At 46.8% G+C, this 14,608-nt stretch overlaps 1 protein-coding gene across 1 annotated transcript; it reads right to left on the reverse strand.

Annotated features, from left to right (window-relative positions):
* Positions 1-811: 811 nt before the first annotated feature.
* Positions 812-13,504, reverse strand: LOC310800140 (G patch domain-containing protein 3-like; the record flags this gene model as incomplete). Its single annotated transcript, XM_083662721.1, has 7 exons — positions 812-995; positions 1,698-1,828; positions 2,311-2,432; positions 6,894-6,953; positions 7,255-7,429; positions 8,328-8,785; positions 13,021-13,504. The coding sequence occupies 7 exons, from the start codon at positions 13,502-13,504 to the stop codon at positions 812-814; spliced, it is 1,614 nt and encodes a 537-aa protein (XP_083518847.1).
* Positions 13,505-14,608: the final 1,104 nt, after the last annotated feature.

Below are 14,608 nucleotides of genomic sequence, written 5' to 3' on the forward strand. Positions count from 1 at the left end.
TTGCATACTCCGGTAAAGTAGGTGGCGGTATGCTCCTTTACAATTAGATTGCAATCTGCCAAAAAACGCAAAGAAGAAGAAATCAGCCAAATCAACTTCCGGATGACTTCGATATACAAAATAGTGTAAGAAGAGAGCATTGTTATTTAGGGAGTGAGAGAAGACACACAGTTGTGATGACTAGATTGAGACTGGGGCACTGTGGACTGGCATGGGACTTGTGCAACATGCAAAAAACAACAAACTGTGAAACATGTACTCATGGAATGTAACTGTTACACACAAGAAAGAGAAAGGCTGTATGCTGCTGTATTAAGCCTGGGCACAAAGACTGTATCAATGAAGAGCCTGCTGAATCCCACTGAGAATCAGGCAAGGACTGTGAAAGCAGTCCTTGAATTCATCGCTGCCACAGGAGTACTTCTGTGGAATTAGAAACACCATAAACAGTAATATTTCCGACCAGTGAGAGGCAGCAATGTGCCGTAAGGCATCTAGTCTGCCGGAAAGCTATCAGAAGAAGAAGAAGAATCCACGCCATGACGTTTGTTGGCTGACGGTAAAAGTGAACTAGCAGCTCCGTTCTTGTTTTCTTTTTTGACAAAAAAGCGAGTTAATCGACTTCATGGGTCGTTTCCGTTTAACTAACAAATATGTTATAAAGTGAGTGAGCATAAAATTAAGGAGAACAGTAAAAACGTAAAATGACAAAGTCAGGACAACTGGAACGAAACGTTTGACAACCATGTTTTAATAGAGCAGAGTGGTGTATAAATAACTAAAATGAAACAGGAAAAAGGTTTACAAAAAGTCATCTTCGTGGTCCAATGGTGCCACCTGGCTGCCAGCCTCTGTACTTCATACTGGTGTTTGGTTGGCGTCTCAGTAAGGTATCGCCTCGATCTATGTCTTTGGGTTGATCGAACACTGTGGTTATATGAAAGCCTGGTCTGGCCTTCTTTACAGGGCCAGAGTTCAACTTCTCTCCATGATACCTGCACAAAAACACAGGAATGCTCATTAGCATCATGAAAGCATTCTGAAATGACCATGTCCTCTCAGCGCTCATATAGCGTGTTGGTATGTAATGTAATTTTTTATTCAGTCATTATAAATAACATAATCACAGTATAAACACAGTCAAAACAACCAGAGACTGAACAGGCTCAGGCAGAAGCAAAATGCTTGCCTGACCTCATTTCTACTCAGTTAAGCTCTCCTCCAAAATGAAAGAAAAAATAACAGAAAAGTAATTTGCAACAGTCAATGTTTACAACACATTTTTTTTTTTAACAGCATCAGAAACATTTATTCACACTTATAACGCTCAAAAATAGCTTCAGAAACCTTCTTTTTTTTTAAACCAAAAGCGAATTACACATCTTCAAATTTATATGTGCATCATTCTAAAGTTTCACCCCAACAGTAGAAACACATCTCCTTTTAATCTCTTTTTTAGCTTTTTGCACATTAAACTTGCACACACCTCTTAGATCGTACTTGCTGTCCCGTATAGAAAATAACTTTTGCACAGAGAATGGGAGTGACTTTGATTTTGCTTTAAACATTATTTGCATTATCTTATAATAGAACAAGTCGTTACATTTCATGACACGGGAATTTAGAAACAGTGGATTTGTGACAGGACATCATTAGTTCTGTTTTGTCAAGTCTGTATTTACTTAGTTTTTACTCACCCAAAGCCCCTTTTGCACTTGGGATGTTGTCCGTCATGTCCGTCAAGGGCGTCTGGGATCCCAGCCTGACTGTTCCCCAGCCCTTCACCGTCCTTCCAGCCCTGCATCTCCATCACACGCCGGCCAAAGCCCTAACCCAAGAGAAGAGATGTTGAAAACATGTCTAGTATAGAGACACTGCATGAAATAGGCCACGCCCATCACGGGGGAAAAGCTCTGTTCATTTCCACACACCAGCATCATTTTCCTTGAATTAAACAGAGCTAAAAGCTGTTGTGTGGTGGGGCCGCGCAGACAACAAATGTAAAAAATTGCCAGTTCAAGTTTTTTTGTACTCCTGAGCAAAACAAGGAAGCCATTGGGAATTGACGAGAAGAAAAATGTGGATCTAGCTGTCAAGGAAGTAAGTTGGAGTGTTCATCTTCCGTATATACAATCTTTTTGTGCAACACGCAACCATGCACGCGACATAGGAGAACGCCAGGATTGGAGAGGGGGTTTCTGTTTTCCCCCGTCTTGGGCGTGGCTTCTGAATGATGACGCGTTACGCAGTGTCTCTATAGGCTCCATACACAGATTGGAGTCAAATCAACTGTTGTGGAGACCTCCTTACCTTAGTGAACTTCTCAAAGCTGCCGATCGTCTGGCTGTGTCCTGACCGATCTTCAAGGCCGTCCCTCAGCCTCTTTTCATAGCGCATGCGGACGTAGTCGCGGGAATCCATGTCTCCTCCATCTGTGGGAGGAAGATCTGAGTTCAAGGCAATCTGGCTCCACATGAACAATTAAGGAGCATTCTCAGACCAGCCTAGTTCCTGATTTGCACCAAATGCAACATTGTTGAGTTTTTCAGCTGGTTTTGGTTCAGTTTCACACCAGGTCAAAAGCAAGCGGACCACATAGCGCTGCCAACCGTCCCGGATTGGCTGGGAGAAAATGTAAATTCCCACTTCCCAGATATTTTGTATTGACAGCTGAAATGATAAGAATGTGACTGTGCGCGCGTGCTTTAGCCTACTCCCTTTTATATACAGTCTATAGAGACACTGCATGAAATAGGCCACGCCCATCACGGGGGAAATCGCTTCGTTCAGTCCCATTCACCAACGTCATTTTCCTTGAATTAAACATAGCTAAAAGCTGTTGTGTGGTGGGCTGCGCACACAACAAATGTAAAAATCGCCAATTAAAGTTTTTTTGCACTCCCGCAAAACAAGGAAGCCATTGAGCATTCGCAAGAAGAAAATGTGAATTTAGCTGTCAAGGAAGTAAGTTGGAGTGTTCATGATCTTTGTGTGCAACTACGTGACATACTGTAGGAGAACGCCAGCGCGTCTGATGCCATCTGTCTGATGTTACACCAGCGTTATTTTCATTCATTTAAACGTGCCTAAAAGCTCATGTCATAGTATTTCACTTCAGGCCACTGTGTGTGGGATCGTTTATCCAGCGTTGTTTGGGCAATGAAAAGGGACACTGCTCCAGGCCAACTGAGTTCATTTTCTCGATGTACCTTTCCCTCTCCATTGGAGGAAGTGTACTGAAATAATCTTTTGACATTATCTAAAAAGAAAACTGTCCGAATCCCTGTAAAACCCCGCAAAACTATTTATATCTGATGAGAGTTCCTCCGTTCGCCCCGGTTAGCCGCGGTTTGTTTTGCCAGCTGCAGTCGTCAGGCAGTGCTTCCTTGTGTTTTCCCCCGTCTTGGGCGTGGCTTCTGAATGATGACGCGTTTTGCAGTGTCTCTATGGTCGAGACCGGTGTGCGTATTTGCCATTGGGTGATGGTGACAGCGAATGTGTGTGTGTGAGAGAGAGAGACAGACAGACAGACAGACGGAGGAAGGGAGACGTCGGGTGCCAACCACAGCAGCAACCAGAATGTGCATCTGAACAGCCCTCTGTCTGAATCCCCAAATCTGAACCGATGTCTGTCATTCAACTCGCTCTGTATTCTCAAGGTCCCGCACGACATTTCCCTGTGTCAAGCATGCTTCTATCAAGAGTCGGGCTAAGGCGGCGTTCACGCCCAAAGCGCTTTTTTCAGTCAGAACGCTATGAAAATCATGTGGAGAGCGCTTCCATTGTGCACAAAACACAGCGCACGGAGCGGTTTTTTTGTGCTCCGTTTGTTTTCCCCTGTAGTGGCGTGCAGTACGGATCAGAACACAACGACCACACGGACGGTAGCTAGCTGGTTTTGTCTGTTTGATGTTGTTCACTGTCAACATGAAAGCCAGATTATTGCTAAGTCTGGCAGCAGCAGAGGTTGAAAATCCCTCGGGAGGAGAAAATGTAGGAAGAGTGAAAAAGACGAACAGGGCGCTTTTCCTCAATGTTCAACTTTTTTCAGCTTAAAAACGCCCACAGCGCTCCTCCAAAAACAACAAGACGCCACCAGCGCTGAAACACTCATTAAAAGTTAATTAAAAGAGGAGCACGTCTAGCGTGTCCTTGCATAGAGAATTAATTGCAGAAAGACCCTGGCAGCTCCAAAAACGCGTTTGGTCTGAATGTAGCCTAATATGTGTCATTAACGCGCGGTCATTTGGTAAAAAATAAAAATAAAACCTTCGAAACTTCTGCCTAAAGTAGGCTACTATCATGGAGAATATATATATATATACATATATATATATATTCCCCCCCCCCCCGATTTTTTATCCCATTTTATCCCCCATTAGTGCTCATTTGATTTCTCTGTCCTGGTTGCTGCTCCATCCTCTGCAGATCTGGGGAGAGCCGAAACTGGCTCCATGCTTCCTCCGAGACATGTTAGCAGTTAGCCAGCCGCTTCTTTTCACCTGACAGAGGAAGCTTCACCGGTAGGACATAGCACGTGGGAGGTTCACGCTATTCCAACCGGTTCCCCTCCCTCTGAACAGGCGCCCTCAACGACCAGAGGATGAACCACATTAGCAACCAGGATATTGCATGTTTTTGTGAAGGGGGTTCCTATATGAAGGAAACCCCCGGGAGGCACGGGGAGAACATGCAAACTCCACACAGAAAGGCCCTTTTGACGACCCCACCCGGGCGGTGGGCACTCGAGGACATGCGGACGGGCACGCATTCCTTCAGCGTTCACATCGTCCCAGGTGGGAATCGAACCCACGACCTTCGAGCTGTGAGGCGATAGTGCTTACCACTGCACCACCATACCTCCTCAATATCATGGAGAATATGACCGCTGTCAAGAATAAAATAATAACTTATAAAGATGCTGCGATCAGACAATCTTATCACATAAGAAAGCAATCATGCAAAAAAATATCCCCAAAGAATAATCCACCGTTTCGCCAGCCAACAAAACAGCATGTGAAGAATGAAGATGTTGTTTTTGGGGCCGTTGTGCAGAATGCACAGCAGGGCCCTTACATTCCACTCTGTCGCCCAGACCATTTTAGCATGGATTCACGGAGGATTCAGGCGATGTAATGTCTTTCCGCTTTCCAGTCCGGTAGGTGGCGGTAATGCACCTCTGGCTAATATTGTGGCTAGCTCGTTCAGAGAGTTCCACAAGAGCCGGTCGTCGGACATTTCACCGTCTGGTGCCTCTCTCGATCCGACTAGGAATTTATTGATTTGATTTTTGAGGAGTTGACATGTATCGTCTTTTTTGTCCTAATGTAAAGCAGCTGTGAATGTGACTAATCGTTTGCTCCTCGGACTAGGGCTGTCCCGGCGAGTCGACGTAATCGATGACGTCGACGCACGCTACGTGCCTCGACGCGCCCCAATCGTCACAAAATAAAAATAGTGTAGCTCATGTTTGCGGCTAACTGTTACTTGTCGTTACTTTACATGGCAGTATAATGCCACTGAATGACCAAATTGATTTAACTTTTAACCATTTCGATTTCCACTTTCCATACGGACCGCTAGCATTGGTTAGTTGTTAACGTCGTGACAATTTATAACGTTTATAACATACTCCGACTGGTTTGCGGTGTTGCGCAACAGCTCCAACCCCTGGCTGTATTCAGACTGATAGTATAAACCGGAAGCTGGAGCACGTTATAAACATTATAAATATAGTCACGTTATAAAATAACCAATGCTGGCGGTCCGTATGGAAAGTGGAAATCGAGATGGTTAAAAGTTAAATCAATTTGGTCATTCGGTGGCGTTTTACTGCCATGTAAAGTAACGACAAGTAACAGTTAGCCGCTAACATATTAGCCACATTACCCATCAGCGGAGCGTCATTTGACGTCAGCACACTCTTCCAAACATGTCGCGTGCCTCATTCCAGTCGATTCCACGATTTCAGACGGACAAGCCCGTCTTTATTGTCACACGATTACACATCAACACATGCACGGATGGCCACAAACACACACATGCTTCCAGTGCGCATTCCCATGCTTTCACATGGACCCATGTTGGGTGTGGATGCTACTAACAGTCTTGTGTCTGGATGATGTGTGTACAGTCCATGTGTGTGACCATCTTACATGGAGCATTTTGTCTTTCTCCAAAATTAAGAGCACTGTTACTGTAAATTGCACACCATTGTACTGTAAGATGATGATTTTATGTTGGACTGCTGCTAAACTCAGTTGACATTGCACAAGGTTTTTGGTATTCCTCCTGAAAGTGACTTGAATTTAATTTATTCTACTATTTTATTTTGAATTGCACTATATTCATTTTATTTGAGGCTCTTGCTTTAATTTTATTTGATAGATTTAATGTTGGACTGTTAAAGAGAATGAGATGGTTAAATAATATAGACATCAGCAGGTGGTGGTGGAGGTGAGTCAGAAAATATTAGTGTTTTACCTATATGGCTACATCTGGGCAAGAACAGTGCCACTCACTCAGCAAATTGATGGTTAAGACTGAAAAACAGTCTAATCTTAATGTAAATGGTCCTCTAATCTGGTTTCAAGGGGCCAAAATTTTAGACTGAACACAAATGACTCTACACCTTGGCAGAGTTCTGCACTTTACTGAGCACACCGGCCCTATGCCAGGTTTCGACCTGGCCTTGTTTTAACCATAAAATGCTCGTCCTCAGCCCGATTACCCACAATGCAGCTGGCTATGGCAGCTGTTGAATCAAAAATGCGCTTGGTCGGATCACCAAATGAGGTAGGTAGTGAAAACGCCCTAACACTTTGTGCATTTTCTGTTTGGTTCCATTTGTCAATCGAGGGAATGACATTTTAATAATAGTGCATTTTAATTACCTTTGTCATAATAAACGCTCATGTCAACATCCCAGTCGTCTGCTGTTTGTTCATCAAAATCTAAAGAAAGGGGAGTAAAGAGACATAATCAATATTTCATCAAGTAAACATAATTCATGTATGGCAGTGGTATTCAACCCTGGTCTTCTAAACCCAGAGTATTACTGGTTTTCTTTGATTTTAGATCTGGGACGTCAGGTGAACGCAGTTAACCAATAACCACCTAATAGGACAGAAAACCAGCATTACTCTTTGTCTGAAGGACTGAAGTTGGGAACAATTGAGTTATGTCTTGATCCAAGAACATTTTTTTTTTTACAACCGTTATGTTAATGTTAGTTTGTGTGAAGTGTCTGTATACCTCCTTCTTCCTCCTGCCAGTACTGGGCATCAGTGTAGAACACCAGGCCTGAACCACCCTTTTCCCATTTCAGCTCAATCTCCTCTTCATAGAGCCTCTCCTTGCTCCGCTCCTGGCTCGTTACGTCCTCGTGCAAAGCTTCATGGCGCTCCCACTCCTCACATCGGTCATCATCCTGCACCCGAGGAGGAGAACAAATGATAATAGCAATTCTTCCAGCAAAATACCACAGCCCCCTAGACATCCTATCACTAATACACTATGATTTCCCCCCACATTGACTACTGCTTAACGAGCTGGTCGTTGGCATGTAAAACAGCTCTTAAGCCGATTTAATCTTTATTTAAAAAAGCCCTAAAGATCTTCGATAAAAAAACAATCTTTACCCATATCTGTAACATTATAAAGAAGTATGATTTCCTTGATTTTGACCATTTTAAAACCTTCAGACAGGCCTGTTTTGTTTTTAAGTGTCTCCATGGTCTCGTCCGTGGAGGGCATGACCACCAGGGCGTGTCTAAGAGGAGACTGTGAGCTGGGCCACAGACGCACCGCTTTGGGGAAGAACGTCCTGTCCATTGTGGGCGGAAAGATATGGAACAGTCTCCCGGCCGCAGTGAGGGAATGACCCACTTACCCTACTTTTAAAGTCAAAATCAAGGAATGGCTCAAAACGACACAACAGTGCACCCATATTCAATAGCCTTCTCTTGGACATTTTATTTTTCTATCATTTTATTATCTTATCTGTTTGTGTGTATTGCTTTTATTCTGTGTATGTATTGTTATCCCTTGTGTATGTTTTTTTTTTTTATCCCTTATGCATTTTTATTATATTGCTTTTTTATTCCCGTATTCTGTATTTATCTTGTAGTTTTTAGTTGTTGATGTCCCGAGGACTGCGGGTGAAAATTAGCTTCGGCTAACCCCGGCACTTTTACCGTTGTCACGTATGGATGATTCTGTACATGTATAACTGTCTTATTAATGTGCACTGTCCTGTCTAAATAAACAATAAAGTAAAGTAAGTAAAGTACGGTAAGTAATAAGGTGCAAACAGATATAAAACCCACATCATTTGCATTTGACTGCACATCCTCCTCCTCCTCCTCCGGGTCATCGGTGTCGTCTGTTGTTTCTCGGTGGTCACCTAGCTGCTGCTTGGCTCGTGAGGATGGAGCAGCCACACCGCCTGGCCCTGATATTTCATGTCCAGCAGCTGTGAAGATATTCTCTTCTGTGGCTGGTACTGTGTGGGCGTCGTAGTACTGGAAAGGCACGTTGCCATAGCGGCGGTTGGAGCTGGTCTTGGGGAAAGTGAGGCCCAACTTGCGGATGAGACGCGGAGGCAGACGGCACGACTGGATGAGCTGCAGGAATACTTTCACCGGTGTGCCCACGTTCCCATTGTGCATCAGGGAGGGTGGGTTTAACTCACATAAGCCTCGGAGGTCAGCCTCTGTGAAACGTTCTGTTAAGGACACGCGGTGCCGCTGCTCACACTTTGTCTTATAGGGGAAGCACTCCTCATCTGAAAACATAATAACAAGAGTTACAAAGTGCTTTATGTTAATATTAACTTAAAAAAAAGACAAAAGATGTAAAGTGACAAACATAATATCGACGTGGAAAACACTGATCAACTTAAAAACAACAAACCTTGAGACAACCACTAAGCAGAGAGACTGATCTAATAATTTACTTTTCTTCAACCCAACATCCTCAGACAAGAACTCATATATGGTGGGTAATTAGGACACACTACTGAGGCCATTTACACCTGGCGCTAACATGTCAAGTCAAGTCAAGTCAAGTTTATTTATATAGCCCTAATTCACAAGCATGTCTCAGAGGGCTTCACAGAAAGTATGTCTAGCTGATTCTAGCTAACACACAGTAACAAGAATATACAGAATAAAGATAACATTTGAACATTTGAAGAAAGCAGGAGAGTGGAGGAGGGAGGGAGAGGGGGGAGGGAGGAGAGGGGGGAGGTGGGGAGAAAAAAGGAAATGTGGAGAGGTGGGAGGGCGCAGGGGAAGGAGAGCAGTGGGAATGTGAGAGAGGGGAGAGGACAGAGAGGAGGAGAGAACAGAGAAGGAGAGGTGGAAGGGTACAGGGGAGGTAGAGTAGAGGTAGGGTCTAGGGTGGAGGGAGGGAGGGAGGAGAGGGGGGAGGTGGGGAGAAAATAGGAAATGTGGAGGAGGAGAGAACAGGGGAGGAGAGATGAGGGTGCAGGGGAGGGAGAGCCAGGGTAGGGGTAGGGTCTAGGGTTGGGGGAGGGGAGGGAGTAGGATACGGGCCCGGATTAGGGCGAGGGTGGGGAGAAATGGGAAATGTGGAGGAGGAGAGAACAGAGAAGGAGAGGGTGCAGGGGAGGGAGAGCAGGGGGAATGTGAGAGGGAGGAGAGGGCAGAGAGGAGGAGAGAACAGAGAAGGAGAGGTGGGAGGGCGCAGGGGAAGGAGAGCAGTGGGAATGTGAGAGAGGGGAGAGGACAGAGAGGAGGAGAGAACAGAGAAGGAGAGGTGGAAGGGTACAGGGGAGGTAGAGTAGAGGTAGGGTCTAGGGTGGAGGGAGGGAGTAGGATACGGGCCCGGATTAGGGCGAGGGTGGGGAGAAAATGGGAAATGTGGAGGAGGAGAGAACAGAGAAGGAGAGGTGGGAGGGTGCAGGGGAAGGAGAGCAGGGGGAATGTGAGAGAGGGGGGAGGACAGAGAGTAGAGGTGCAGGGGAAGGAGAGCAGGGGAAGAAGAGCAGGGGGAATGTGAGAGAGGGGGGAGGACAGAGGGTAGAGGTAAGGTCTAGGGTGGAGGGAGGGAGTAGGATACGGGCCCGGATTAGGGCGAGGGTGGGGGGAAAATGGGAAATGTGGAGGAGGAGAGGACAGAGAAGGAGAGGTGGGAGGGTGCAGGGGAAGGAGAGCAGGGGGAATGTGAGAGAGGGGGGAGGACAGAGAGGCAGAGAAGGAGAGGTGGGAGGGTGCAGGGGAAGGAGAGCAGGGGGAATGTGAGAGAGAAGGAGAGGTGAGAGGGTGCAGGGGAAGGAGAGCAGGGGGAATGTGAGAGAAGGGAGAGCAGGAAGTGGCAGGGATTCAGGAAAATAGGGGAGAAGAGGAGAAGGAGCAGAGGGGGGGGAGAATGAGGAGAGAGCAGGAGAAGGGAGGGGGGGGCGGTGGGATGTGGGGGAGGAAAGAGCATGGAAAGAGAGGAGAACAAGAAGGGGGAAGAAGGGAAGAAGCGGGGAAAGGGGGAAAGAGAGGGGGGGGGGAGAAGATCAGACAACTGACTACTCTAAGCATTAACCAGAGCTAACTGGGACATAGTATCTAGCTAATCTACAGCCTAATCTGGCCTATCCTACCCTGCTCTAGTCTGATTTTAGCCTGAACACTAACAGGTCAGCCTTAGGCTGTAGCTAATCTATCGCCTACCTAAGCTGTTCTAAACCAACCGGCAGCCCTCGACCAGTGATGAAGAGCACCGATGCCCCCCGACCCGGCCCCCGCCCACATATGGCGTGGGAGGGAAGGCCAGGCCGGGACACAGCGGCACCCCCTCACCCCCAGTGAACGCAAGAAAACCTTTCCACCATATGGATCGCCGCATGGATTGCCCCAGTGACTTGGCTGAGGAGGAACCTTGTGAGGTCGTTGTGCTAGGGGCCAATTGCTGCGGCCCAGGCGGACCCAGCCCCCACGCGACCCGCCCCCCCAGCCCCCAGCCACCAGCATAGTGACTGAGAGCGTGAGAGCAGGCCACGCGGGGGACGGGCCCACCCACCAGGCCACAGCAGCGGACCCCCATCTGGGGACTCCCCTCCGAGACAGGCCGAGAGATGCCGGGCTAAACCATGCACAGAGTTTCCGATAATGAAACTCTGTGAATGGTTTATTATGGAAATAAAATGTACAAGAGAACAGAAAATTGAAAATGTAAAAAAGAGTCCAACAGAGGGGATATAAAAATGTAATTTTTAAATTATCCTAAGATCAGGGAAGGGAGTTGAAAATCTAAAAAGTAGAGTCCAAAAAGAAATAGAAAATGCAGTCTTTAAGTGTTTGTAGGTTTAGAGAATACTAGTTAATTAGCTAGGTGACAAAAAGGGTAACAAGATTGGGAGTTCCATGAGGATGATCTGAGGAATCCATGAGTCCGCGTTGTTGAGGCTGGGGGGGGGGGGGGGGGGGGGGTCCCCCCCTTCCCTTAGGCGGCAGGTGACCAGGATGATGAGGATAGGGGTCGGTGGTGGTGAAGAGCCCGGGGTGTCAGACAGTAGATGGAGTAGCGGGTAGATGGCCTAGGGTGACGACAGGTGGCTAGGGCGATGACGGCCGGACCTAGGGCTGCAGCGGCGGGGGTGTACGTCAGGCCAATGAAGGACACCTGAGGGGGAGAGAGAGAAGAGAGCGGGGGAATCTGCGCAGAGGTGGAACTAACTCTATAGACAACAATAGAATTAGGTCAAAACAAAATTTATTAGGATTTTATTTTCTTTTTTTTCTTTTTTAGGATGACTAATACTATACTGCTAATTCAGGTCTAAGTACCACCTAACACCACTGTCAATGATTCGGCCCTGTTTAGCGAACCTTAATCATGACCTACAACAAACAAAACTAAATTAGGTCAAGTCTAAGTTTATACTGATACTGCTGGCTTGTGATTGCCCGCTCAGCAGTTCAGGACTAGTTTTTTTCACCAGCTATTAGATTTTGTATCTAAGCTACTGGGTCAAATGATGCCATATTATTAAATTAGGTCAAGTATAAGTTTATAATGATATTGCTGGCTTGAGACAGCCCGCTCAGCAATTCAGGATTGTATGTACTCAAGAGCTAATAAATATTTCTAAAGAATGACATCATCAAACACAACTATCAAGCACAGCCAAATGATTGGGAGAATAAATGGGTTTTGAGTCTAGTTTTGAAGATTTCAATGGAGCCAGCTTCCCTAACTGACAGAGGAAGCTGGCTCCAGAGATGTGGAGCACGGTAAGAAAATGCTCTGCTACCTGCTGATTTTTTCTTAATTTTAGGGACGGTAAGATAATTACCGTCCTGTGAGCGGAGAGTACGCGTGGGAACATAGGGAATGATTAGCTCAGATAAGTACGGAGGTGCATGCGTTTTCTGTGATCAGATTGCAATCAGATTGTGTTTTATCACTTGAAATGCCAGGTGTAAACACCCCCAAAACGCATTGAAGAAGGACTGCAATCTGATCGGCCAAACCAAACACCTCCGGAGGTGGTCAGGGATGCATTGTGTACACATTGAACACAAGTGTAAATGCAATGTGTCCTCTCAATCTGGATACAGCAACTTTATGCGGATTTAGAGGACAACCATTTCTGCAATCTGATTGCCTCTCTCTCTCTCTTTCGTGTATCGTCATTCATATATCCAGCTTTGTGTCGTGTAGCCATGCCCTCGTCTCAGGTCCCACTCGGAAGAGGCCCTCCTCTGAAGGTGGTCTATGCAGGGGACAGGTGGTGATCACGTGGTTGGCAGTCTGCTCAGGCTCCCCGCACTCACACGCTGCACTGTCGGTTAGGCCCCACTTCTTCATGCAATCAGATTGCAGGAAATGCATGTTAATGCCAGGTGTAAATTGAATCAGGCTGAAGTGATCAAATACAATCTGATTGCAATCTGATCACAGAAAACGCATGTTTAGCGCCAGGTGTAAATGGCCTCACTTGAATTGCACAACAGAAACATACGGGCCAAACAAACACAATTTGGTTGACGTCTACTAACTAACCTGTGTCATATGAAACTTTGACTCTCTTGATAACACAGCGTCTCGCCAGCCAGCTTCCTTTCGAGTCAATCCACTGGTTCCCTGAGTACATCTTGATCAATCTGTCCGCTTCCTTGGCATCGTGGACAGAGACTATACAGCAACAGGATTTCACGCGTGGCTTCGACGAGGAGGAATAGTCTTGTTTTGTGTTTCTCTCCGAGGAGGAGATCGAGCTGTCCACCGTGCTCTCATCCGACGGGCCACCAGGTCCTCCAGCTCCTCCGTGTGTCGGCTCGTCGGACTCCTGCTTTGAGCCCTCCTCCTCCTCCTCCTCCTCCTCCTCTTCGGTCTCTCTGAGAACCTCTGGTCGGTGTCGGTAGTGGAAACACTGGAACCCACCGCTTTCTATCAACTGGCTGAAGTAATTTCTGAGGTCCGCTGAACGAAAGGCGACAGGAATGTTGCTAATTGCGAGATACACAAGTGGTACGGAGTCCGCCATGATTGTTTGTTTCTGTGAGCTGTGAGCTGTAGTATCGTCCTACGTCATCGGAACGCGACGTGCCAAGCGTGCGTCAGATCACGTGAGCACTAGCAGTAGCATACCATAGATATCTATGTAGCATACTAGCCTATTTCCCGTTTATAATACTTTAAGAAGTTTAATTTACAAACAGAAGACTCGTTTGTGCGGACGATATTATCACGAATATATGAAGTGGAACCAGGGCTCCGTTGATCAGAGGAAGAAGACTCACTGGACTCAGATGAATGGTTTAGCTGTGAAGCTAACGTTAGCTGTGAAGCTATTGGAGCTTTGAAGGAAGTTTGTCAGTAAAGTTCAGGAGGAAAGGTTCCTGTCACTGTGTGAAAATTAAAATGTCTAAAGTCCAGAAGCTGAGAGCTGTGGTGAAGCAGCACCTAACTGCGGGTGATGAAGATAAACTGCTGGACGCTGTGCGGTTACACAGAGAAGCCTTGCCTCCAGACCTCCAGCAGCTGTTAGTTCCCGCTGAGCAGCAGGAGTGGAGCCCCAGTCTCGACCAGGAGGACCCAGAGCCCCCACACATTAAAGAGGAACCCCGGACCAGTCAGGAGGGAGAGCAGCTTCAGGAGGGACCAGAGCCCCCAGACATTAAAGAGGAACAGGAGGAACTCTGGATCAGTCAGGAGGGAGAGCAGCTTCAGGAGGGACCAGAGCCCCCAGACATCAAAGAGGAACAGGAGAACCTCTGGATCAGGAGGGAGGGAGAGCAGCTTCAGGAGGGACCAGAGCCCCTAGACATTAAAGAGGAACAGGAGGAACTCTGGATCAGGAGGGAGGGAGAGCAGCTTCAGGAGGGACCAGAGCACCCAGACATTAAAGAGGAACAGGAGGAACTCTGGATCAGGATGGAGGGAGAGCAGCTTCAGGAGGGACCAGAGCCCCCAGACATTAAAGAGGAACAGGAGGAACTCTGGATCAGGAGGGAGGGAGAGCAGCTTCAGGAGGGACCAGAGCCCCCAGACATTAAAGAGGAACAGGAGGAACTGTGGATCAGGGGGGAGGGAGAGCAGCTTCAGGAGGGACCAGAGCCCCCACACCTTAAAGAGGAACAGGAGGAAC

The sequence above is a fragment of the Poromitra crassiceps genome (assembly GCF_964638095.1).
Source record: "Poromitra crassiceps genome assembly, chromosome: 29".
NCBI classification, from domain to species: domain Eukaryota; kingdom Metazoa; phylum Chordata; class Actinopteri; order Beryciformes; family Melamphaidae; genus Poromitra; species Poromitra crassiceps.